Genomic DNA, 26,352 nt, shown 5'->3' with positions numbered 1-26,352 from the left:
GTTGACAGAGCTTGTATGAACTTGTCAATCATAGGAAGCAGGCAAAAACAAGCCAGCTGTTGTGAGGCATGGCTTTGAAAATCCTCTGTGTTACAGTAAATGAGACGCAGAGGTTGAGACAGATTCAGTTCTGCAAGGCTTTCAAACTGGCTGGTACGTTTGCAAGGATGCAAAGCTCACATATCCAGTGAATATGGGTAAAAAGCTGTAAATCCTGGTAAGATTGTCTTGTCTTTAGTGTTAAAGCATGAAAGAAATAGCTAGAGGTGTGTGCCTTATTTACCATTTTTAGTCAGTTGTAAACAGAAATTTGCAGTGTTCATTCATACAGTATTTCTTTTGTTCTTCAGGTCTTTGAGCACAGGCTGTGTCTTCTGCCCCTGTCAGCAGAAGCTACAGTAGCAAATTAGCAATGATGCAATGCTTGGTACAGAATTTTATTTTGCTTAGTGCAGTCGACTGCTCTGTTCACTGATGGGTTGGGAGAATAGGGGGAAAACGTGAGTTAATTCCAGCTAAGATGCTCTGTGTGCATACGCTCGCACACACGCGCCGTTTTTAGCAGCTTTTGTTTTCACAGTTGGCATCATGCACACTGGAATTAGAAGGCAGTGCCTTTCGAAAATACTTGTTTTCTGGACTGAGGGCTGCAGTGCCGTTGTTGTGGCTCAGGGTGCCAGGCTCAGGGTTCCTCTCGGCTAGGGGTGGTGCAAGAGCTTTTCATCTTGTTATTTGCCTGGCAAGCCTGTTACTGGGAGTACAGGCTTGCATGAAGACCTTTTCCACAGCAGCAGGAGCTGTTAGCTGGGAGTGTAAGAGAATTGGATGTGACTATTAGAAGCAAGCGGTGAGTGTGGCTCAGAGTGAAAAGATGGGTATTGAAATGTGTGCATGCTAATTAATTTAAACAACTGGTTTAGGATTTTTTTTTTTCCGTTAGAGATGAGCTAGCTATGTGTTCTTTTTGGTGAGAGAATGCCTGAGAATCCCAGGTGACCTAGTTGTTATTCACAAAGTGTTTCATTTTATAGCTTGTCTTCTGTTACCTAATTCTTGTTCAGCTGCAAGCAGCTGTTTTCAGTAGTAATAGCAAGAGGAAAATAGCAACAGCATTATCAGGACAAAAAAGTCTAAATTAAAAAAAAATCAAAGGAGTGGCAACTGGAATGTAGGGAGTTTTTTAGTAAATTGACAAAACAATCTTTCTTCTTTGAGATTTTTTTTAATGTGACTGTGATTTCCTTGTTAGCAGTGTTGGAAAATATTGTCTTTTGTCTCTGCAATGGTTGCCATTTGTGTAATATGATGGTTCTCGTTATACTGTTGGGATATTCTGATGATTGAATTCAGTGTGTAAGTACTGAACACGTTAACTGGCTGACTTGAGTAGAAGTAATTTTAATTCCATGCAGGTAATCCCCTGTGTGCTAGGAGAAGCATGCAATAGATAAAGCAATAAGAATACAGCCATAAAATTTACCTTTTATTGTTTATTTTTGATGTGCAGCAGAATGGAGGAGGGGCTTCTGTTTTCTGAACTAAGGAAAACATCGCTCCCCCTGCCCTTTCCCACAAGATTCTTCCCTTCTGCATAAAGGCCCTTGTGCTGCTATAAGAAATATAATTTTAATCAGATTTTATTTTTGGTATGAGCCTATGTCTTTTGCTGCTATCCATGACTGGCCTACATCCATCCATCAACATAACTTTGTTTATTTACTGCAGAATTGGAGTGGACATGTTCTTTGCTATTTATTTATTTCTGATTTTCATGGGCAAAGAGATAACATTTTTAGAGAGGCAGAATGAGATATGAAAACTCATTGCAGTGTGTATGTTGCCATGCAGGCAGGACAGGAGGGAAATTCTGGTGGGATTGATGGACTGGCAAGCAGTGCCTGTTATTGTATTTTATTCCATGCTAAAGCCAGGTGATAATGCAAGGGTTGTTAAGGTAGAGTGACATTTTGCTTTATCACATTAGGTGTAACAACTAAGCTCTATTTAGTGTGACTGACTAAACAGATAGCTGCCATTGAGGCACAGATAGCATTAACAGGCTTTCAGAGACAGAACTGAAAAACCAAGACTTGCACCATGATAAACAGGTTGTAGTGTACCAGTGATGCGCTGTGGGATATACTTTGTGAAATATCTTGCTAGTTTTGTACCTTCAGTTGTCTTCTGACAGGCCTTTTTTTTTTCCCCCTTGAGAGAGAGAAAACATTCTCTCATCATTCATTATTCTTTTCATCTTAACATGTGTTTTGGTATCAGGACCATTTGCTTCACTAGTGCTTCTTGAATGCTAGTTGCCATCATCTGTCTCTTCAGACCAAGGCAGTGGATAGCTCTACTTCTTTGTCATGGCTTATATGCTGTGCTTCTTCATGGCATGACTGTAGGGTAAGCCATTATGGTTCTTTAGAGGGCTCTTTATTCTCTGCATTTATCTTTTAAAATTTCTAAGTACTTTCATAAAGCTCTCATATAGCATCTTTGGAATATGCTTCTTGTGTTGCTCTCTGATGGGTAGTGTGTGCTGTACTGACTCAGTAGTGAAAGCAGATAGAGAGTTCATCAGAAAAAATGAACCACTGGTGAAATAATTGCCCTGGTATTGCATGTCCAAATTCTGGTGTTGTGTTGTCAGTGTCTCCTGAGTATTGTAATAGTAAAACCAATTTAAGGGCTTAAGTGGTCCTGGACCCTCTGAAAAAAAAAAAAAAAAAAAAAGGATTTGGGACTCAGATGAGGATTCAGATAAATAATAGAAGGGAGACATCTATGTGCAAGTGAAGTCCTGAGTCAAGTTATAGTCCACAGAGAGCTCAGGTTTAATTCTAAGTTGGCTAAACTCGGTTGGCTAAATGGTTGTCTAAACACAGGTGTCTTGTGAGACCTGAGATAGCCTAGCATATGCTACTTGGCTTCCACCTGCCTCCTCTTAGGGGAGCTGATGCCTTTGAAAGTTTCTGAAATCATAGAAGACACCCATCATGTCTTATCAATATGGATTAAAATGTAGCATTAGATGGCAATTTTTTTCCTGAATTTACAACAGTCTTGCTCTATGCACCCCCTTCTAACTTCATAGCATTGTGCTGTCTCAAGCAGAACTATACTGGATAGAAGAAACTACCCTTTATTTGTGCATTATTGCAGAAGTGCTTTTGGATCCCAGTGTGCCAAGTGCCAGACAAATACACAATGAAAATATAATTTCAGCATATGAAGTTCATAGCTTAAAAAGTATTGGCAAGAGCTATGCCTATAAACAGAATTTTGTCATATGCAAAGACAGTATTTCCCAATTGCTTTAAGCCACATAATTATCTGTTTCAAGCCAGGTTGGGTCCTTGATCCAGTTTTCTCTGAGGCTGTACAATTCCTACTGCTAGTATGCTGGAAAAAGCAGGAAGACAAAGCTCAAAATGTCTACGAAGGAGACTGCCTCTTCTGTCAGACTATCTTCATATGGTCACCTTAAAGGGACTGCAAAACTATGGCCTTGATTTTGAGAGTGTTTGTTTTTGTAGGTTGAGGACTTTTACGGACGAATCATGCTCAGGTATGAAGGCCTTTTCCCAGTATAGCTTGTAGTTCTTGAGAAGGAATTTAAATAAAATCAGAAACAGCCACTCCATTTGCTCTCCTTTGCCAGTGAGTTAGTGCAGGACATACCATTGGTTACATAACTGTGCTTATGTTTTATGGTGAAACTTTTGCACAGAGGTCAGGTCTTTAACAAATGATACATTTTTCAAATGTTGGCTAATGCATTTTTGCAAAGCTTATCTAGTCTGGGATTTTGAAGTCGGAGTGTCTCGTGGCACTGTTTGGGTTGGCCTGAAGTGTTCTCAAGAAACTGTAAATCAGACAGATAAAAATCAAACACATTGAGTTGATTGAAATAATTTTCATTTATTGAAATACAACACTGGATCAGATCATTCTATCTCTCTATCGAGATTTAGTCAAGTCTTGAGTATGGGGCAAATGAAGAAAGTGATTTGGAGTTGTTTTTTATGGCAACCTAAAATGTTATTCTTCTGATAGGCATCTATAATCTATACATAATGATTCATTTTTGTAAATGCTCACTGACTCCACTGGCAGGCCCCAGGTTAATGTGTGTGTATGTGTCTATGGTTTAACCTTCATGCTCACCTTACTGTTACCTCTCTCTGGTTTGTTGGAATAGCCTGTTGTATTATTCCTCGGGGGACTGGAGGTGTCCAGGCTGGGGATGAGACTTGGGAGGTTTTTGCCCAGCTTAGTCTTTACATGGCCTTTACATTTCAGTCTTGAGTGTGTATTCTCCAAGCTAAGGGAGCCATAAGGAAACTGAGAGATGTGCTTGTCCATTTAGGTAGAAAGTACTTAGTGCCAGTATGGAAATCCACATTCCCACCCCCACTGCAGTAAGTGATGCTGGTGTGGCTATGGCCACTGGGAAAGTGCAAGACACAGAGCAGAGTTCCTCCTGCATTCACTGATGAGTGCTCAGCCTCTTGTCTCTCCACACAGATCCCCTCTGGGAATGCTGAGCCCTCTGCTAAATTGAGAGCTTCTCAAAAATGTGAAGGACTGGTTTATGTAATGAAGCAATTCCTTCTTTTCAGTTAGAAGCCTACATTGGTTTTCTGCTTCCTGCCATTTAGATATGAAAACTCCTACAGCAAAATTCTAAAAACAAATGCAGTAGAAAAGGTTCATGTTAGACTCCTGTACTAGATTCACCCTCACTGAATACTACTTTGTAGCAATAGCATAAGACTCTTAATTACACTTCCTTTGCAGCTCGGGTTAAGTGACTGGTGTAAGTTGTCTGACAGTGAAAGCTGTAATGTGCCGTGCCGGGTGGGGAATGTGTGAGCTTTCCTGGTTCTGTTGTCTCAGAAAGGCTCCTGCAACATGGGTAATTGTGGCATTTATTATGGGGGTGGGGGAGCTTTGGGTTTGAAGATAGCTAAGAGTTTAATGGTTTTGATGTTGGCTGGTTTGTTATCTAGACTGAAAATAGTAATTAAGGCAATTGTCATGTTTTCAGATGATTTAAAACTGTTCTGTCTCTCACTTTGTGATGTTTGGTTATAAATTATGAGTTCCTTTCAGTGGTATGTTATCTTTGCATAATCCTATGGGCCTCATTTCCAAACCAGCTGTGTTCTGGGCATATTATTACATGATGCACTGACAAATAGCAAGCAGCTTAGTGGACTTCTCAGTATTGATAATAATGTAACACCTTTGCAGGTTCTTGCCACTGTGTTCTCCTGGGGCTTGAAGCTTGTTTTCTTTTCCTCCTTTCTGAACAGTAAGCTTACATCTCTCCAAAATAATGTGATGAGCATGTTTTGCATGAAGATGCACTCACACTGAATGCAATTTAGCTTTGGTGCTGAATGTAGCCACCACCTCTCCTCAGACCCATTTTGTGTGGGGCTGCAAAATTTTTTATTAATTTTGTGGAAGCTGTATGAAGTCATGTGTGTAATCTCTGAATTTTATCTCCATGTTTGCAAATATGGCATCTCTAAATTTCTCTCTGCTGTAATTCTTTATGTCCTTGTGCTCAGTTTTGGAAAGTGACAGGACTGCTAGAGCATTCATTACTTTTGAGCCAGATAATATATATATATACACCAGTATATTGGTTACATGTTTTGGATATGTTGATGTGTCAGATTGGTGGTGTTCTCTGTCCTGTTTGCTTCCACCAGCACTCCCAATCCCGATGTGCATGAGAAGTTCATGGTGTACTTTGCAGACTGGCTGAGGTAATGCATGTAATTGATGTCTTTGCAACATTTTGTGTCATACCCTTGATTTTTCTGTGCACCTGAGAGCATCTGTTGCACTGGTTTTTGTTGTGGCTTATGGGTGTGAAGGTGAATTGGGAGGCCTGACGAGCTTTTGCACGGGTTAACGAGGAGAAAATTGTGCTGTTCATGGGTTATCTAGACAATGAAAAAATGCTGGCTTAAACACAGTATTTCATATGTAAGGCCTTCAATCAAGCCTTCATTTGGTAAATATTTCCATTAAAATTAGTGGATGAATTTACAGGCCTGGTTCTGCTTACACTGAACTCACTAGGGACCATAAGCTGACTCTTGGGATGCCAAGATGCCATGTAACCAAATCTGAATAGTGTTGGTCTTTCTGGCCTTTTGCATTATGTTTTACTTCACAGAACTGTCCTTCATCTACTGTTGAAAGAGGAGTCAATAAATAATAAATACTGTTTTGTAGATCAGAATTGACTCTGAATTTGTCAGACAACTTGAAGTTGTCTGAACCAACTACTCTTAGGTAAAGAAACCTGAATGTCAACAACACTGATCTCCTCATCCATATTAAATTTAAAATTTACCAGTTAAATTTTAAGGTTTAACACTTCACATGAGAGAGAGAGGGAGAGATTGTGTTTGTGACTTTTCAAGAATCCACATCTAATCAGTCATCTTTCCACAGTACTTCATTTTAAACATTTGTTTTAATTTAATTAAATTAGAAATGCAGTGTATAATTACTCCATTTTTTTTCTTCTCGAATTTACAACAGACTTTAAGCTAATAGTTATTTTATGTGCTTTTATCTCAAATTTTGTTTTCCTACACACCAGTGTTAACTGCCTATAGACAATCTCAAAACTGGTACAGTGATGTTAATAACATGTTTACATTGAAAAATTCAAGTAAACTTTATCTTACAAATAGGCTGGGAAATATGCCTCTTTCACAGTCACCTCGAAAGAAGGCTTGAGCAGTGCATCACTACAGGATTGCTATTTAAAAATACAGAGACCAGCACTGTCAGTAGCATTATTTACATTAGTCGCTCTCTGAAGCCTTTGACTTTGTAGCAGCTTGTTTTCTAAGCTCATAATGTCTCTTCAGCCTCCTTTAAAGCAGAGAGCAAACCAGTCTCCTCTCAGGGCTCCAGGGGTACTTTTCTTCTGCCTTCTACTCCTTCCCCAGTTTGTCTTTATCTGGTGAGCACAAAAGTACTACATGTCTCGTGGCAAAGGACAAGCATGGAACTGTGAAAGGCTGTTTCCTGACTAGAGAGACAGAGTGTGAAACTGGAATAAGCCCAAAAACATTTAGGTTAAGATAAGGCCTTTTTGGTCATTGTTTGTCATTTATGCTGATAGGGCAAAAGAAGTTCAACCTTAAAATAAGTCTGACTGGAAAATAAACCTCTAAATTTTCTTTTCTGCCTTAATTCAGGAGATAGCAATTTTCCCTTTCCCATTTTTTTAGCTTCAGCAAATACCTTGTTTGTTCTCATTTCATTTTTCAGCAGATACACAAAAATTCAACCTCCAGATTCATAATTAAAGTTCCTGGTATTCAGTTCACATTTAAAAATGCTACTGAAGTATTATTGCACCTAGATAAGAAACATGTTTCACACACTTTTTTACTGACTTTGGAGCAAGAAGATAATTAAATTGTAGTATTAGAATTTCTCTTCTGGAGACAGTTTTGTTTTCTACCAATGTTTGGCCATTTGGCTGTGCATTTAACTAAGCTGTGCACACTGCGGCGCCTCAGGTTACCCAGAGGTTGTGTCATGTCCTGTGGTGCTCCATACCCTAATTTAGCCTGACATTATGTTTTGACTCATCATGTTAGATTAGGTACACCATGTGTGCCCATACATGAGAGGATGTTTTTGTGCTGTACAGTTACCATAGATTGGAGGAGTTGGTGTTCAGTGTTGGATGTGATCTCAGTTCAAGCTTCCTGGGTTGGTGCATTGGCCTTGCACCGAAGGAAATAAATTCATACATCATACTAAAAGCATGTTCTTTTCTCTAGGCAAGTTGACACAGGGGCCCTGAGAGAAAACCCACAGGAGAAGAGTGATCAACTGGACCAGAATTTAGGCCACAAGTGGAAGTCTTCTGTCAGACCTTTGCACGTGCAAGAACCTACAGTTCTGCCTCATGAGAGTCGGGGCAGGTCTGGGACATTGCCTAGTGACTACCGATACTCTCAGGAAAATGTGAATGAGAAGAGCAAGGATTGTAGCCTGCCTCACCTGCCCTACTCTGAGCCACAGACCTTGAACGAGAACCACTGCTGTCAGTCCTGGGGCAAAGGAGAGGAAAACCATAGAATAGAGCCAGTGCCACTGAACAAGAAGCGTGGACCTGCTCCTCAGAGGCCACCACCACCTAAAAGAGATAAATACAGGCGACCAGATATTTCTGCGCCATCGCTCAGCACCTCTTCTGAATCTCTGCTGGTAGCTGCCAGCCGGCCCTTTCTATCCTCATCCCCCAGCTCCACCCAAGTCTTTGCCAGTCAGTCCTCTCTCTGTCAGAGTCCTGCAGCTTTCAGTGGAAAACTGAAGAGTGCTAATCCACAGCATCTCCAGCAAGTGTCATCCACAGAGAATGTTTGTCAGCACTTAGAAGAAAAAACACACCTTAAGTCTGCGTCTTCCAAGTATCGGTATCTTCAAAAACCTGGCATGGAGTCATCAAGGTCCCCTTCTCCCCAATTTGCACCACAGAAGCTCACTGATAAACCTCCTGTGTCCCTACAGGATGAGAACCCAGCCAGGTACTAGATGTAACTCTTTTACTATTTTATTAACACTTTTTGCCCAGTTAGACCTTATTATTGATTGTCTCTTCATTTTCTTTACACATCCTTCGAGTTCATTAAGCTGCCATTGCAGCATATTTTAGAGAGCACAGACTTGTGTGAAACTCCTTTTCATACCATTAATGTCCTTCAGCTGGTCTGTGGTTTCTTTTAGTTGACTTGTGCTGCCCAGGTGTTACACCTGGTAGTTAGTAGAAAATGAAAGGGAAGGGTTCTAAAGGATTTTCCTCTGAAAATACAGGCAATGTCAGAAAAGTCCCTGTTATCATTTCCCCTACCTGAGTCTGTATATAAACATGAATCAGTGTAGGGAGGGGCAAAGCAGATGTGGGAAGGGAAGCTGGATCCTTTGTGAGAACATCTGTTCTGAAAACGCACAGACCAATTAATATACACTTGGCAAATCATGACTGATTTTATGTTGCTTTTACGGTGAAATGTGGCACTTCAGGTTGTCTGTGGAGGGGTCCTCAACACTTTATGTTGACATGGACTGAACACTCAGTAGGAGATTGTCAGTCATTTCCCAGGGTAGATAAACTCAGAATTAGACAACTGACTGAAATTAATGGATCGCTGCATCTGTCATATGCTGCTAACATCATAAAAGGTTATTCTCCCACAAGATAACAAACTCTTCCAGGAAGCTCAGGAATCTTGGTTTTCATAAATCCTTCAGCACTATAATTCATGGTTAAAGAATAAAAACAAAACCTCTAAGCTGAATTTATGCAGAGGTTGTTTCTCTGAGCAAAAGCAGTTGGCATGGCTTTTCTCTACTTTAATGTAAATGGTTGAACAAACTCAGGCTGTTTTCCATTTTGCCTCATGACATGAAAACATGAATCACTTTTTTTTCCTAAATAGGCCTTGATGTTTTTCCTCTTACAACTGGAGGAAAAAATGAGGTTTCATTCTGCTGTGTTTTTAACATGAAGTAATAATATAATTTACAATGAAAAGTGCAATGTCATATGAACCCTAGAATCCATGTGCTAAGGTAGATGACAATAATGACTTCCATAGTATTTTGCTTTGACTTCCTTAATGTTTTACTTTATGAACAGATACGAAGGATGTGTAGAAAGACAATTGTATTTGTCCTTCCTTTTTGCTAAGTTTTAATATTGAAATGAGCACTGAGGTATGCCTAATTATATGCTCATATGTGAATGATGAAATACTTACCCTGCGAATCTTTTGCTAACATTTAAAATTCTTAGACCCAGACAGCTCTTGTTTGCACACAACATACTGTCCCCAGGTAATAATTAAGTTACTCACTAAAACAGGTTTGGCCAAAAAGGACAAGTGTGGCGGCCATACCTCAGAACTTTTTATATGATATTTATTTCATATGAATAAAATGTGTTAAGTAGATTTATCTTAATACATAGTTAATCAGATTTGGCTTATTATTTCTATTGGCTCCTTGTGTATGAGTGTTTGGATGTGCCACTTTGCATGCTGGGGGCAGCTAATGTTTGATGATGTTAGCTTATAGCTTTTTTACTCTTTTAAGAGAAGTGTCTTGTTCATCAGCAGGCCAAAGTGAATGTGTGTGCAGGGTAGAATAATGTGTGTGGGGCAAACACACACACATTACTGTGTGGTGTACTGTACACTGATGGTGTACACAACTGAGCTATTGCCAAAGATAGCCATTTAGCAACAGCAAAGCTGAAAAAAGTGCATCAATAGATTTCCACTAAACCTAAACTCAAGTCAAGGAGGGACTGTTTGTAGTTGGATTAAGCTTTGGAATGTCCACAAGCAGAGTTGCTGCAAGTCAAAAATTTCATGCTGCCTTTCCACAAATGGAAAACCTTCAGAAATTGGGAGGGTAGTGATTGCAGAAACAGAATTTTTGAAGCACCTGATGTTGAACTGTCTTTACTTTTACTGAAAGCAGTCGATTTAATGATGCTTTAAGTTTCTGGAAAATCTTTGACTAGGCTGAGAGGAATGTGCTCAAAGCCTCAAAACAGATGCTGGGCACTTTAGGTGAAGAATTCCACTCAGCTCACTTCTTTTCCAATTGCCCCCCATACATTTATGCATTCATCTTATATTTCCCCCAAATTCTAAAATATGTTCCTCTTCATATTCTAATGGAGCTTCAAATAATGTGGGATTTAACTAAAATAAACAAAATAAAGGGTTGGGGTGGTGGCTGGGCACTGTCCGGCTCTGCTGCAGTCAGGAGGAGAGTCCCAGTCTGCAGGTGGGGAGCTGGGTCAAAGCAGTGGGCACAGAAATTAGCTCTTTAAATTTACAATCCCCTTGAATGACAACAGCCTGATGAAATGGGAGTGGGGAGGTTCAGCATGGGCTGGAAAAGCTGCCCCAGGAGTTGGATCAGTATGTCAAAGCATATCCACAAAGCACATGTGGAAAGTAAATACCTACTGGGGGGCTGCACGTTCATTCGGAGGCAAATATACCTTTAAAATACAAGATACAAAAAAATGTTAAGTTAAACAGATTCTGCTGTTACTAACAGTAGAAAGTAGAAGCTTATTTTAGGGAAGCTGACACACCCACACTTAGAAAAGAGCTGTAGTACGTCTTGGTCACTTATCTGAAAGGCGGCAAACTACCCAGCCAGACGAAACCAGATATTTTAGCTAGTAGGCAATGTTCCTTTCCTTGCTGTAGAGGTTCCAAACCCACATTATGACAATAATTTTAAACTTCTTGCAAACTCAGAACCACTAAACTAGACTTCAGTTTCTTATATGGTTTACATACACTACAGATGTTTCTGTAATGTTATTTAACATGTTATTGTCCAGTTTAAAAATTGAAGTTAGCCTCTGCTTTAAATACCTTTCCTTACTGAATGGCTAAGGTGACCCTTTGTGCTGTGCAGTACAGAACTTCTGCTACAAGCTTCTCTTAAAAAGAATATTCAGAATTGTGTGTTATCCTCTTCAATGACTGGTTTCTCTTCTTTAAGTGGAAAACTAGGACACTATGGTAGGCTCTATTTATTAAGCTTTTATGTCATACGTTAAATTTTATAAACTAAGATTATTTTTTTAACCATGTAATTAAGTTTTGAATGATTTCCAGATCTCCCGTTTGTGATTCTTTGTTATTCTTGTAGCTCAGCAAAAACCTAGCCTGTGGGATGCTCCCATCTGGTCTGTTGTCTCTTGCCTTGGAAGAGCTGAGAATTGATGTGAGGGCATCGCAGACTCCCCAGGCAGCTCAGCAGCCTGTCAGGCCAAAAGGCCTGACAGCTACTGGATCTTTGTGAGGCAGTGACGGTGGGCTGAGGGCGCATTTTCCTCTGTGCCTGTGGCAGCAAAGGGGTAAAGGTGGTTCAGCAGCCCTGTCTGAAATCTGAGGCCTGGCTGCTGAGATTGGACCCTCGTGTGCATGGAAACAAACAGAAGTCCTGTATCATGAGTATTGTACAAACTGATGCTAGCATACCTTACAAATGAACTAATAATACCATTTAAAACTTGTGGGCAGAAAAGAACATGTAGATTTAGGGCTTGAGATACAGTCCTAGGAATTGTACATACCTCACTCTTACCTATCTTTTTGGGCTTCACCTCTGATTTGCAGATACAAATTCAGATTTAAGGTTCTTCCATATGTCAGGATAAATTTTGTTTATTTTCCAGAATTGAAAGGGTTATAGACAACAATACTACAGTGAAAATGGTTCCCATCAAGATAGTTCATTCTGAGAGCAGTGCAGAGAAGGAGAGTCGGCAGAGCCTTGTCAGTACCATGGAGCCTCCTGCTTTACCCAGTGGTTTGGAAAAGGACCAGATTAAAACACTCAGCACTTCTGAGCAATCCTATTCACGATTCTGTGCTTACACCAGGCAAGGTGTAGAGCCAGAGCCAGAAGCCAGAACCAAACCAGTTGACCCTCAACCAGCTGAAGAACCTGGGAGCAACTTGAAGGACAGCAGTGCTGCCACCCAAGCATCCAGCTATGTAAAGGCCAAAGAAAAGACCTTTGAAGACTGGAAGTCAGAGGAACTCGCCAGAGAGATTGTGGGAAGAGATAAATCTCTAGCAGACATACTAGATCCTAATGTGAAAATAAAAACAACAATGGATCTGATGGTTGGTATATTCCCTAAAGATGAACATCTCCTAGAAGAAGCTCAGCAGCGCAGGAAGCTTCTGCCAAAAGTTCCCTCTCCAAAAATTTCAGAAGAGAAGTGAGTATGACCTTCTGTAAGCTGGTATGTCTTTGTAAGCTTTCATCCAGAGTGTGTCAGTATTCTATGGGGGCTGGAGGTGAGTCTTCCTTCTGTTGAGGGTCTTTTCTGAGACTTCTGTGATAAAATAGTAGTCAAGCATATACTACTAATGATAGCATTAATGACAGAAATGACAGTGTTGTGCAATATGAAAGATTTCCAAGACATGGTTGAAAGCCAGTTTTTGACAACTTACGAAATAATTAATTTTTGCCATTTCATCATGATTACATATTTTACCAAGATCATCCAGTCTAGTAACTGGACAGAGAAGGAACAAAATTCTTGCCTTTTTTGTGTGATGAAAATTTTGTGTGAAACACCTTGAAGCGGGCATGAGGCATTTCCTAGAAGTGAATGAGATCAAAGAAGGAAAAAAATGAATTCCATCCACATTGATGTTCTGGTTTTCTGTTTTCTTGATACAAATTTTATGATAAGTTATATCCTTCTCAAGAAATTTGTTTATGATTCCCTAATCAAAAAGTTAATTACTTATATTGTACTATCCCAATTCAAGAGGTATGTCTATGACACTGAGATTTTTTTGCGCTACTTTGTAAAATATAGCTTTCCATTTTGTTTCCAGATGTGATATCTTTGATGCATTTCAATTCTTGTAATGATGTATGATCGTCTGCGTCATTTCAGTTAAACTTTTGCTGAGCATGTACTCAATTCATACAGATTTTATTCTCAGACAGTGTTTATTTATCTTATTTATATAGGTAATGGTTTTCTCTTGAAGGCCCTGCTTGCTTGGGGAAATTATGGCTCTAAAACATTCTTCTTTCTTTTCATTGATTAGTGTGTCTAGGCAGTTAATGAAAGTTTTGACTTTTTCCCAGGAAAGAGGAGCAGAGTGCACCATCTGCCATCTCCCTGACAACAAATTCTACTTACTACAGCACATCTGCACCAAAGGCAGAGCTGCTGATTAAAATGAAGGACATGCAGGAGCAGCAGCAACAGCAGCAGAGTGAGGATGATTCTGAAGATGAGCTGGATCATGACTTGTCAGAGAAGAAGGTAAAAGACATTTCTAAAAGTGTAATGGGAGGCTCTGAGTTCTGTTCACTACATTAAATGAGAATTTGTTTGACTAAACAGTCTTTCAATAAAAAGCCTTCTAGATGTGCAGGATCACTTGGAAAAAAAACAGCCTCTTTTGGTTCTGGGGGTTTTATTTTGTTTGTTTTTGGGGATGAGTTAAGTGTACACCTGTGAATTTAGGAACTTCATATTAGGTGCTTCTTGCAACTTGTATGTTTTGGAAAGTCTCAAAGGGAAAAGTCTTGAGGAGGTTTTTTAAAATACTGTTTTCTATTTGAGGTCCTTCTCTATTTCTCACTATGTAAAAAAAAACCAGCAGTGCTTATGTATCCCACTGAAGCTGGTGGTGGTTTTAGTTGTTCCAAATTTTCCAGATGTTCCCAGAGTTTGGGTTTGTCTCAAGAGAGAAGGAACATACACACACCTTCTATTTTCTTTTCCTCACGCTTTGTTTTTATGAGCAGCAAATTATTTCTCCCGCCTCCCAAATTAATAATGATTGTGGGAGATAATTAATTAGCCTGGTGGATTCAGTGGAAGTTGCTTGTTCACAAGGGAGAGAAGCAGTCTTCTTATTCATCCCCATCCTTTGGTGTTTTATTTCTGATCAAAGGTCACCATCATTCCCTAGGTACGGTAACGATGATCTGATGTTCGTGTGGTTGGAGAAAGTGTTGTCCTACGGTAAAATCATTGCATTCATCTCATTAGTAACTTGGCACAAAATATTTTAATCATTGTTCCCAGTATGGATAAGCTGGAGGAAATGTTCTGTTTGATCAAGTAAAGAGATGTAGTTTAACTCTGTTTACCTAAGCCAGTAATGCAGTGGTGTGCAAACCTTTTCTGTCCAAGTCAGCTCTCTGCTTAAAAATCAGCTGCCAGGGTGTACTTGATAATCCAGTCCCAAAGAAATTATTTTTAATTATTAGGACTGTATTTAGTTGCTAAGAATGAGATATTTCCACCTGTGGTTCAGAGCAGGCATGGCTGGCACTGCATTTTAGTCGGCTGTTGTGTTTTCTATTAGCTCTCTGTTGTTTCAGCCTCCCTCAGCTGCCTCTGCACTGCACAGTTCAATGTGCTGTGCACTGCCAGGGGCATGGTGTGGAAGGAGCCCTTCCCTCACCCTCTTACTAGACAGCTGCTGAATCCAACAGCTGTACTACTTAGACAAATTAGGGATTTCATTTCATTTTAAATAATTTGGTTTTATTTGGTGCTACACATGATTGTCACGTTCATGATTTTGCTACAATTAGTGTCATTCTCATTAATTACAGAATAGGAGGGAGGTAAAATTAAACCTTTCTTCTGTGCTCAACAAACTAAATACTAAAACTTTTATAAGCAAAAGTGCCATTTACTTTTGTTGGTTTCTTAACAGGAAAATCATGTTTACCCTTTTCATACTTCTCCATCCATCCCCCAGCTTCAGTATATATCACTAATCATATGACACAGGAAGGTTTTCACAATGGGCTTTTAGCAGATCCCTCCCATCTTCTCCTCTGAGTGTACATGTTGTAGCACACACACCCTGCTGCTTGCTTCTCTCCCTGCTCTTCCACATGGAGATGGAGCACTCAGTTCAATGGGCTTTCATCATGGATCTTGTCAGAAAGCATAGATAACTCTTTGTAACTGGGTCAAGGCATCTTTATTGAATGGACAGAAGATACAGCTTGGTCCAGCTTCTCATATTTGGCAACAGTTTAACAAGGGATTCTTAGGGACCTGAACACTTTAATGGCACACTTTGTGACTTCAGTAATTTTAGATGGGCCATATGCCCAGAACCTGTTTCTTGGTTCCTGGAAACCGGTAGTTCTGTTATGAGATATCTTAATTGCAGTCCACTGTGGAACAATTCCTGTATTTATCATTCTCTGCTCTGCAAACCAGAAATGTGTGGTGATATTTTTTACTTTTGAAATAAGTATTGGAATTCCATAAAGGGTTGTTAATTCTTTCTTTATTTTGATTTTTTGAGCCAATCCCTGTATTCCCAGCTAGCAGGAATGGAATGGGTGTGTCTTGTGTACTGGGTTTAATGTAAGTTTACCACAATTATAAAATACTGATCAGATTTTCAAGATGCTATAAGAGTGTTTTTTGTAGAAAGGAAAATCCATGTATGGCTGTGTAGAAGTTTCCCCTTTGCCCTTAGGAAAATCTCAGCAGCTGCTGAAGAGTATAAAAATAATTCATGTATACCAATTTTTATCTGGTTTGAGGCTTGAATTCCTTAGGAATGGGGTAGTGAGCTGAAAGCAGAGTATAATTAACATAAAAGCATGCCAAGCAGCAAACCACCTGAGCAGTGCTCTGCTGAGCCACCTTCTGTGTTGCTAGTCAGATCAGCAAGAATGACTTTATTGTTTTCTTGTGTACTGGTACAGAATTCACAGCTATAAATTATTCATCTGCCAGTCTGAAGATGTAGACTGCAGATCTGGCTCAGTAGATATTGAACATAATAAAGGTTTTCTGTTGTTTAGCAAAAGGATGTAGTGAGTTCACAGTTGCTGCATGCAGAGGCTGCTTCATATGGGTACGAAGCAATCAGTAATCATAATCCAATTCTTAATAGATATGACAGTCTTGTTGCTTTAGAGGTTAGCTTCAGCTGCTTGGGATGTTACTACATAGGATGTTACTGGGAAAATGGCTTCTTTGTTTTTTAAATAAAGAAACTGAGAGACCTGGTCTGGACTGGCAGACCAGATCAGTAAATGCTGAGCAGCCATGTGGCTTTTTTTTTAAATTAAAAAAAGTTGCAGCATAGTTGCAGAAGTGAAAAAACCTTGAGATAATAACATAGAGCTCCATAGAGCTCCACCGTATCTTGCTGTGTTTCAAATGGTGAAACAGCAGCATAGTGCATGTCATCTGAGGGAAATGAGAGTGTAGCACTGTGACCTACATAATCCAAACCAAACTGCATTTGCATTGAGAGAAGGGGGAAAAAATCAAATCCTGCAGATTAATCAGTCAATAAAGCAGGCATCTGTAGAACTGCTTACTACCTTAATCTTTTGGGCACCAGGGCTAACAGATAACCCAGATCCAGATTAACCTGGACTGAGTACATTAAATCAAAAAGGAAAAGACCAGTATTGATAATCCATGGGTTGAATTTCTACTTTCAAAAAGGCTGTTCCATTTTCACGGTGTAGTTGCTTTCTGTTAAGATGACAGACTTTGTTTTGTGCTGGTTTTTGTTCCCAAAATAAATTGGCAATGACTGTTCAGTGGCCTCTGTGAGCAGCAGCTGCTATCAGTATGTTTCTCAGTAATCATGAAGGCTTGTAATCAGATTTGCATTTAGAAAGCACAGTTCCTAAAGAATGTCATGAGTAATTAAAAGGAAAGCTAGGGGTACTGTGAAATAATGACTATTTTAAAGGATGTAATTTTCATTCAGAATTTGCACTGAGGTGGAATACTGAGGTGTATGTTTAGAGAACGCTTTGGAAATTTTTCTTACCTGAAATTAGCTGAATACCAAATAGGCACCTACATTTAAATGAACAAGGCATTTTTAGGGTGTGAATGATCTCAGAGTCGACAGCTGGCTGAGCTGACTTGCACCACTTGTGCACTGGCAAAAGCTAATGGGCATGTGAGAAGCAAGACCTCTTTCCCAAATGCAGGGAAGTAGCACAGAGAAACCACTGGTGATCGAAGATGATCTGGATTCTTGGTCTGGTTTCTGCTGGTTCTGCACCTGACATGCTTTTCTAAGGCAGTGCAAGTGTACCTCACGCAGTGGGGACTATAGTACAGAAGCCCCCCAGACTTCAAGTGAGGCTGTGTATTTGCCTGGCCTGGGACAGTGATGCTTCTTTGGTCCTTCGGCAGAGCCACTTTGCACAGCTTTGCGCAGAGCTGCTTTGTACAACACAGTAGATTTTATTCCCTGTGCTCTAGGGATTATAACTGCCCTGCAGAAATGTTGTAAAGCACTGTTAATGCTAAGATTTTCTGAGAGTGGAAGGACTGCTATTGGAGGAATGCTAATATTATGCAGAAAGGAAAAGAAAGCTTGACAGTGCCCTAGTTATAACTGCATCGTGTGGAAAATACAGGATTGTTTTTCTAGTACTGTGTATCTTCCCAAGTGTAGCTCTTAGCAAGGTGTTACGGACTTGACCTGATATTTAGAGATGCAGACACATGCTGTGCTTTCTGCTGTTCTTAGCAGTTTTAAAGCTGCTCAAAGAAAAAGCAGGAAGGCTTCTTGGTAGGGTGAAAAGCCTTCATCTTTTTCCACAAAGGTAATTTGCTTTAGCACAGGTCTTTAGCTGAGCATTGTGCAGCTATGTTCTGAACCTTTGAATGCAGAGGTGTAGACCTTCAACACAGGCAATTTATTTGTAATGCACTCATTATCAAAGCCTCATGGAAGTTGGAAATGTATTAGAGCACTAGCTGACATTACTTTCAGAAGTAGGGAAAAATGCAGTAGTGCTAATAAATTCTTATCTCCTTTATTTTCCACAGCAAGAACTTATTGACAGCATTAGTAGGAAGCTGCAGGTGCTGAGAGAAGCACGGGAGACACTTCTGGAAGACATCCAAGCAAACAATATCCTGGGAGAGGAGGTAGAGGCCATTGTGAAAGAAGTCTGCAAACCAAATGAGTTTGACAAATTCAAGATGTTTATTGGTGACCTTGACAAAGTGGTCAACCTCCTGCTGTCCCTGTCTGGTCGTCTGGCCCGGGTGGAAAACGCCCTCAATAACCTGGATGACAGCACCTCTCCAGAAGAACGGGTGAGAAGGGCCAACAACAATATTCCTACATTTAGGGAAGCTCATGGGAGAGGGGAGTTTGCCTGGTTTTGTTTATCTAAGTTGCAGCACTCAACATGAGGGATAGTGTGTGGATAAATCTCATAAGAGAGTGGTGTGGTTTTCTTTTTTTTTTTTTAAGATTTCTTAAACATTCCTCTTTGCCTTCTTTTCTTGGAATACTGAAACTACAAGTGGCTTGCTGAGAAAAAGTGGGTTTGTGGTGCAACATACTAGAAAACAGACTTCTTGGCAAAAGTTTAAAGAAAAAGGGAATCTACTGATAAGAGCATAAAAAGGAGGCAAACAAAAATATGGTAACAATTCAAGATGTGAAAAGGAGTGTTTGTGCTGTAATGCAGAAAGCTTGCAGACTTCTTTATACTCAGTGAGGATCTTGATACAAATCTATAAGGTTGTTAAAAAGAAAATGCTTCTCATCTACTACAGCTTCCTTCCACAATGCCTAGTGAGGAGCAAGAGCAAGAAACAACAGAAGGGCAAACCTTTTAAAAAAAGGCAGGGAGAGGGGGGGAACAGGGGGAGGCATGGCAAAAAGAACTTTTCAGTAGAAAACATGTTTTACCCAGGCAGAATAGCCTGGTAGTGATGTAGAGGACTCCCAACAGAAGTGAAAATTTCAGGAGCAGGAGTATTCAAGGTGCTCTTAACCTGTTGAATCCCACCTCTGCCTGCAGTAATTTTTTTAACGTCAAATCCCATCAAGCCTAACCAAGGAAAGAGATAGATAGCAATACAGATATGCACCAAAGGAGAGATGTAGATAGTGTGAAACTTAGGCTAAAATAAATAGAGAGTGTGGAGGGGGTGTGTGTTTCGAGTGAGTTTAGCTTCTACGGTTAAATGAATGTGAAGTAGGATTTTTGGCTTGTAGCTGTGGACTGAAATGCCAACAGTCCACCTAAATGTTATAACAGAATTTTTTCCACAGGCTGTGGCTTCATGTTGTTTCTTCAGCCTGTTGCATTATTTCACACATAAGAACCAGTAAGTGCTAGGACTGATCTGAAGCTGTGCTTTGGCTGCTTGGTCCCAACATACTTGATTAATGGACATTCAGACTTCTCTCTGACTGAGGTGGAAAGGAAAGTATTTGACAGCTTATTAAAGGGCAGATCAAAGCTTCTGACACTTGAAGAAATTTAATCCCTCATTAGGCTTCTTTCTAAGTCTGGTTGCAGTTGTGTGATGGGGAAGGAGCTACCATGATTTGTGCTCATAAGAAACACAGTTTGAGAGCTGTGATAAAAATAGCTTACTGGCTGGATGTGGAAAAGGAAGATGGTGAGGAGGTGGTGTAGTAAGGACAGTCAGAAATTGTCTGTTTGTTCTGATGTCAAATTTATACTGACAGAACTCCAAATCCCTAACATATTTCAATCCCCATTCATCTTCACATGCACTGACACCAATCTTACCATAGTAACATCAGGAGAGATCCATCAGGACTGAGATGAGCCCTGGAGAGGAAGACTTGGGGGTATTGGTGGATGAAAAGCTCAACATGACCCAGCAATGTGCACTTGCAGCCCAGAGAGCCAAACGTATCCTGGGCTGTATCAAAAGCAGTGTGGCCAGCAGGTCAAGGGAGGGGATTCTGCTCCTGGGAGTGGATGCATTGCTGCATCCAGCTCTAGGGCACAAAACACCAGAAAGACATGGACCTGTTGGAACCCTTCCAGACTAAGGCCACTCTGTTATTCAGAGGCCTGAGCACTGCACAAGCAGAGTTGGGGCTGCTCAGCCTGGAGAAGAGAACACCAGAGAGGTCTTAGAGCAGCCTGCCAGTACCTAAAGGGGGCTTACAAGAGGGAGTTTTTACAAGGGCATGTAGTGATAGGACAAGAGAGAACGGCCTGCAGGTGAAGGAGGACAGGTTTAGATAAGATGTTAGGAACCTTTCCTGAGGGTGATGAGGCACTGGAACAGACCTCAGGAGGTACCTGCCCTCCTCCCTGGAAATATTCAAGACCAGGTTGGATGGGGCTTTGAACAACCTGGTCTGATAAGAGCAGGGCTTGGAAATACATGATCTTTAAGGTGCCTTGCAATCCAAACCATTTTATGATTCTGTGAAATGTATCTTGAAATGCTGAATTTAGACTGGTGCTTGTGGCTTTTTTGGTGGTCCTTTAGTATTTTAGTAGGTCAGATGATAATATATGGTGAACCACTAATGTACCATATAAACAAAACAGAGGATTTTGTTTCCATTGTTGGGGAGCATATTCCCAGTGACCACTGATTTTTCTTTCCAAGATGATGTTGTCTAATAAACATTGCTCTGATAGCTTTCCACTTTCTAGGAGCCAGCAACAGCTTACCAGACTTTCTCAATAAAAGCTGTCAAATAATGACTGCTGAGTTAATATTTTGACTTTCAGATGCTCTGCTGTAGGTGTTGGGTTTTTTTTGTTTTTTTTTGCCACAGGGAACAGTATCAGGTATTTCAAATTCAGCTTCTGAAAGGGGCTTCATCTGAAGAGCTACCAGCCCCCTTCCTCTTACACAGCAAGGCCAGTGTCTTCTTACTGCTTGTGCTTTGTGTCTACGCCCTCTTGCATTCATCAGATTCTGGCTAGTTACTGCTGCTCAGCATGCACACACCTGCAAGGCTGTCCTGGGAGCAGTCTAGCCACTTCTGGGTTTGAGGCTATCTGCTATTTGCCCTAGTGAGTTCAGGAGGACTTTTAGTTCCATCTCTTTGCAGCAGATAATTCTGCTTGCAACTTGCAGTGGGATTTTTTTTCCCTGGCATAAGCTCAAGGGAAGATTAAACTGTTTTTTCTAATAGTGTGTGATTTTTCTGACTTGTCTTCCATAGCTGTCTTGAATCCTGAGTTTTAATCTAGGCTGTGTATTATAAGTACATTGAGAGCACAAATCTGAAAACATTTTACTCTTGAGCTTTGGTCTGTCTGCAGAAAGAGTCAGCACAAGATGCATGGGCAACTCTGACAGGTAGGTTTATTAAAGCTCACTGATCTGTAGCCCCCTTTGTCTCATACTTCCATCTTGAAAAGACTTTTATATCCTACAAAAACACTTCTCTGTAAATCCTTCAGGCTTATTAAACAGCATGCGTGATTTAACAGAAGGTGCAAATTAAAAAGATGGACACGTTTATTAGAACAGACTGAGGTTTATTTGAAGAAAGCTTCTCAAAGAAAATTCATCTCTGAAGCCAAGCTAGAAGTTATGGATTGGTACCTCTTAGGGATGCTTTTTAATTAAGTTCAGACATCTGTATAGGATTCTTGATGTCAGAGTAAGCCAGCCATACTCTGTCACTGGAAAAAAGCAATCACTTGTAGACAGACATCTGAAATGGGTTGGATTGATGGTGCTCCTGTTCCTCTCCATGTACTGCCAAAGGAGTGTAGCTGGGTGATTCAGGTGGGACTGTCACTGTGCAGACAGGTGATGCTGGCAGAGAGGCTGCTGTCTTCTGCTGTCCTCTTTCTTTTGCTTCCCTTTTGCCCTTCTCTTGTCTTGCCTCAGCTTTTGCTCTTGCTCATGTCTGAAGACTACAGGACTTCACATGTCATCCGGGAGGCTTGTGGATGCAGCAGAATTGCGAAATACACAGTGTCAGGAGCTGTGTAAGACCAAATGGCTCCATTAACTGGTCTGTTTCTGGGTTCTGTAACCACAGCTGTGCCAGTGCTGTATGGAAGATGTAAGACAGCTGAGTCTTAATTTGAAGAACTATTCTTCAAAAGCAACTATATTGTATACAGCTATTGATTAACTATTAAATAGTAAATTAATCTTTGAAATAATGTTTTTGAGGCCAAGAGAAAGTAATTGTGTGTCTTTCATTGATTTTACTATGTTTTTTATCAGTTTGTTAATGCATTTTATTAGTCTAAATTTTAAGGCATGTTCTTTTTCCACCTTTCTAAATATTCAGGAACGTCTCTGTAGATAAAACAGACTTGAGAATTGAACACTGAAGCTGTTGTCCCAACCTAGTGAACCCAGTGAATTTTTAACTGTTTCTCTTTTCTCCTAAGCGGACATTGGTAGATAAGCAAAAGCTGCTGACCCAGCAACATGAGGATGCAAAGGAACTGAAGGAAAACCTGGATCGTCGAGAGCGCATTGTCTTCGACATTTTGGCGAACTACTTGAGCGAGGAGAACTTAGCAGACTATGAGCACTTTGTGAAAATGAAGTCAGCCCTCATCATTGAGCAGCGAGAGCTTGAGGACAAGATCAAGCTGGGGGAGGAGCAGCTGAAGTGTCTGACTGACAGCCTCCAACCTGAGCGGCTTAAATAAGGGCACTGAGTGCAACCAACAATGGGAAAAATGGAAAAGAAGGAAGGGATAGGGCAGTTTCCAAGTATACAAATGAGTCTTTTGGCTTGCTTGAGTGTGTGGTAGAGAAACAAGTGCACAAGAGAAAAATAGCTCTCACAACAGCAATAATAACAGCTCTCTTTCATTTTTTTTGAATGATGTATTTAATTTTTTAGAAAACATTTTTATTGCTGGACTCTACAGCTGTTCCTCATTGCTTAACTTCCAGAAAGCTCCATGAAAGGGGAGAGACTCTTAACCTTTCTGCTCAAATGTTCAAGGTCTGTGGCAGTTGTGCATGCAAACAATGGTTTTTAAAATAGGTTGTATACTTCCTTTATGTTCAGATGCTGCACAGTCTGCTGGGAAACCCTACAGCAATTCACAAATGCACACACATTTAGAAGCTCTAAATTTAGTGGGTTTTTATGTTTTTTTAAAGACACATTAAATAGGGGAAGCATGCATCTTATAGCTAATATATTCAGATTGCTGAAATACAGTGTCACTCTGATCCTGTGGCATCAGACACTTTTTTGTAATATTGTATATAGGATCGCACTTTCCCCTTGCAGAAAACAACTTCAAAATCAGTCTAGTTAAATGCTTCCTAAGCAGCTTGCAAATCACCTAATGCCTACCTTGCTGAAGATTTTTTTTAAATTACTTTGCAAGACATATTTGTACACCCTCTTAATGCAATGCAAGTGGTTTTCTTTACCAAGTTGTACTTGATTTAAGAAATGGGCTGGAAGTACTGTGCTGATTTTATTCAAAACATTTTTCATCTAAATTATTTAGAAGGCTCGTTTGCTTTCTTGTGCTTTTTTATGCATGTTTTTATTCTTCTTGTCCCAAACCCACTACACTTTGTGGAAATAAATGTAGGTTAAGGACACTGGTTGTGTTTTTCTTCAGTTGTTCAACATTGTAATGGTTTTATATAGGCAATTAAGTTATACTGAAGTTGACCTATATAATACTGTTTGTTCCTCTTTCTCAGACTACCAAATGCAATAGAAACAATTCTGCCGTGTAAATACTGTGCATTACTTGGAGCAACTGTGTTGTAACTGTGAACATAAGTGGGGATGTTTGCTTGTTTTTTCTGAAAGAACAGAGAGGATGTTAGTTCACAGTATCAGATCACTAATCTGATCTCCTAATATACTGCCATTGACTTAGGTAATTTCCAGTAGCTCTAAAAAGAGGTGCTAATTCATGTTTGCAGCACAGTGATGGGTTATGCTGACTTGCATAGATACCTGCAGTAAAATCCTATAGTGTCTTAAGTGTCAAGTTCTATGTTAAAATAAAGTTTTGCAGGCAGAGGAAGTCTGGGAAGACTTTGTGTATATGCCGTTTACATTTTCGTAAGGAAAAGATTTATCTCTCCTCAGACAAATAGGTTCCCCAGCCACAAGCCATTTTCAAGGCTGATGTGAATGCCAGTCTGTAGCTAAGCAGGGTGAAAATACAGTCATCTGTTGAAAAGAGAGCAAAGAATTCTTCCCACTACTCCTGCAGTATGGCAGCATTCACAAGAGTTTTTCTGTCCTTCTTAGCTGAATCCTCTCTTTTGTGGGGAGAGAACTGGAAAGGCACAGATCAGTGCCTTGTGAGTTGGGGAACTGGGGAACAAAAATCCTCTGGAACCAGTCAGGTGGAAACATTAAAAGGACTGTTGCCCTCGTGCACACCCTTATTGTGCACTACTTTGTATACCTGGACCAAATTTTAATTGAAATTATGTTGATGTGCATCAGTTGAGGTCAAATGGAGCTACCATTTTACAAGACCTACAGCTGACCTTGGTTTCTCCCTCCTAGTTCAGAAATGTAGTCTTCTGGCATCTCAGTTATTTGCTGCTATGTTCCTAGGACAACAGGTCCCTTTGTCCTTAAACCTATCCCTTAACCGTAACAAACCCAAAACTAAACATAAATAAATTATGCTTGTCTTAGCTTGGAGAAAAGTGTGCATTGTTTTATCTGTGGCATTTTAAAAATTTTACATATTGTGGTTACTCTGAAATGTGTATGTGAAATGTGAAGAATAATATAATTACAATGTGTTTGTATACAGTACTTTGATTTAGATCTCTGATAAAAGGTAGCAATATTGTGAAAGCTATATCTATTATCCTTTTCACAGAACAGTTGTGTAGACACTAATATATCCTTTCCTTTTTCAAAACTTTTGAAAATCACTCACCCTGGAAACGTGAAGATGGTGGCCTCCCAATGTTATATGTAAATCTGTAAATAGCTGTACTGTTGCTTTTTGAAAAAAATCTGGTGCTAATGTTTTGCCTTTGGCGTCCTGGGGATGGCTGTTTCTTCATCCTTTGTTGTTCTCAATTCTAGACCTCTTTGTATAGTGAAAGATTTCCACACTGCTTCTCCGTCTGTTTGGATCCTGCAGCCCAGAGTGAAAATGTACAGTTTTCCTGCCTGACACTTAACATGTACCTACTGATAAATGGTATTGCTTGACTTCGAGAAAATAAACTGTATATTTCAATGTAGAGTTAGTTTTGTGTGCAGTGTTAATGTCAAAAGCTTCTGCTTTGCTTTGCTGCTTTGCAGTGTTGGCTATCTCGTGGTGCCCATCTATAGTGCTTTTCAAGGCCAGGCCAGTTATCTTGCGGTCTGAAGTAGTTTGTTGTCATTGTACAGCTTATTTTATGTGTTGGGTAATTAATCATTCTCAAGTTCCCAGTGTAAGTACCAGAAATGTGTTTGTGTCTATTTAGTATTTTAAGAGTGTGAATATGAGATGGCAGAAAGGTAAAATGTGTTATGAGGTGATAAAATAAATGGGTCTCTCACCACTTAGAGAGCACATGCCAGGGGAACAGTTTAGATTTTCCTGCTTGGGCAATTCCACTGCTTCAGCTTCATCCCATGTTTAGAATGGATACTTCAATATCCAGAGTCAGTGGTGCGTGAGATTTTTTGCAAGAGCAGATCACTTGTGAATTCTCTAACAGACTTTCACAGAAACTTCAGTTTAATGGGGGTTCTCAGATTAACTGCAGAATCTTCTGCCTTATTGGGAAACACTAGCATGTATGTAGAAATTTATAGTAGAGGTGACCACAGATCACAGAACCGTAGCTTGATCCTGGAAATTAATTGTCTGTGATTGTATGTGAAGATCTTTATAAAATCTGGGGAGTTAGGGAAAGAAAAATACTTGGGTATTTGTAGGATTCTTCTAAACTTATTTTCACCCTTCTTTTCCCTCTCTCTTTATACATGGATGGACCCCCCATGTTTGTGCCTGTTTTTGTGAGCATTAGGTATAATCCAGGAT

General features: G+C 40.0%; 1 protein-coding gene across 4 annotated transcripts in view; it reads left to right on the top strand.

Moving 5' to 3' along the window:
- SHROOM2 (shroom family member 2) overlaps positions 1-25,561 on the top strand; it is a 117,873-nt gene extending 92,312 nt beyond the window's left edge. For 3 of the 4 annotated variants that reach the window (XM_053972151.1, XM_053972150.1, XM_053972153.1), the window contains 5 exons: positions 7,833-8,582; positions 12,266-12,817; positions 13,708-13,888; positions 18,419-18,691; positions 22,747-25,561. In XM_053972151.1, the coding sequence (XP_053828126.1) occupies positions 7,833-8,582; positions 12,266-12,817; positions 13,708-13,888; positions 18,419-18,691; positions 22,747-23,013 (2,023 nt within the window). In that variant the 3' untranslated portion in view covers positions 23,014-25,561. The remainder of the gene's footprint in view (positions 1-7,832; positions 8,583-12,265; positions 12,818-13,707; positions 13,889-18,418; positions 18,692-22,746) is intronic. The other variant, XM_053972152.1, reaches the window with a different exon arrangement.
- Positions 25,562-26,352: the final 791 nt, after the last annotated feature.

This window comes from Vidua macroura, chromosome 2 (assembly GCF_024509145.1).
Source record: "Vidua macroura isolate BioBank_ID:100142 chromosome 2, ASM2450914v1, whole genome shotgun sequence".
NCBI lineage: Eukaryota > Metazoa > Chordata > Aves > Passeriformes > Viduidae > Vidua > Vidua macroura.
Note: the sequence above shows the minus strand (reverse complement) of the source record. Positions and strands in the feature narration are given on the sequence as shown.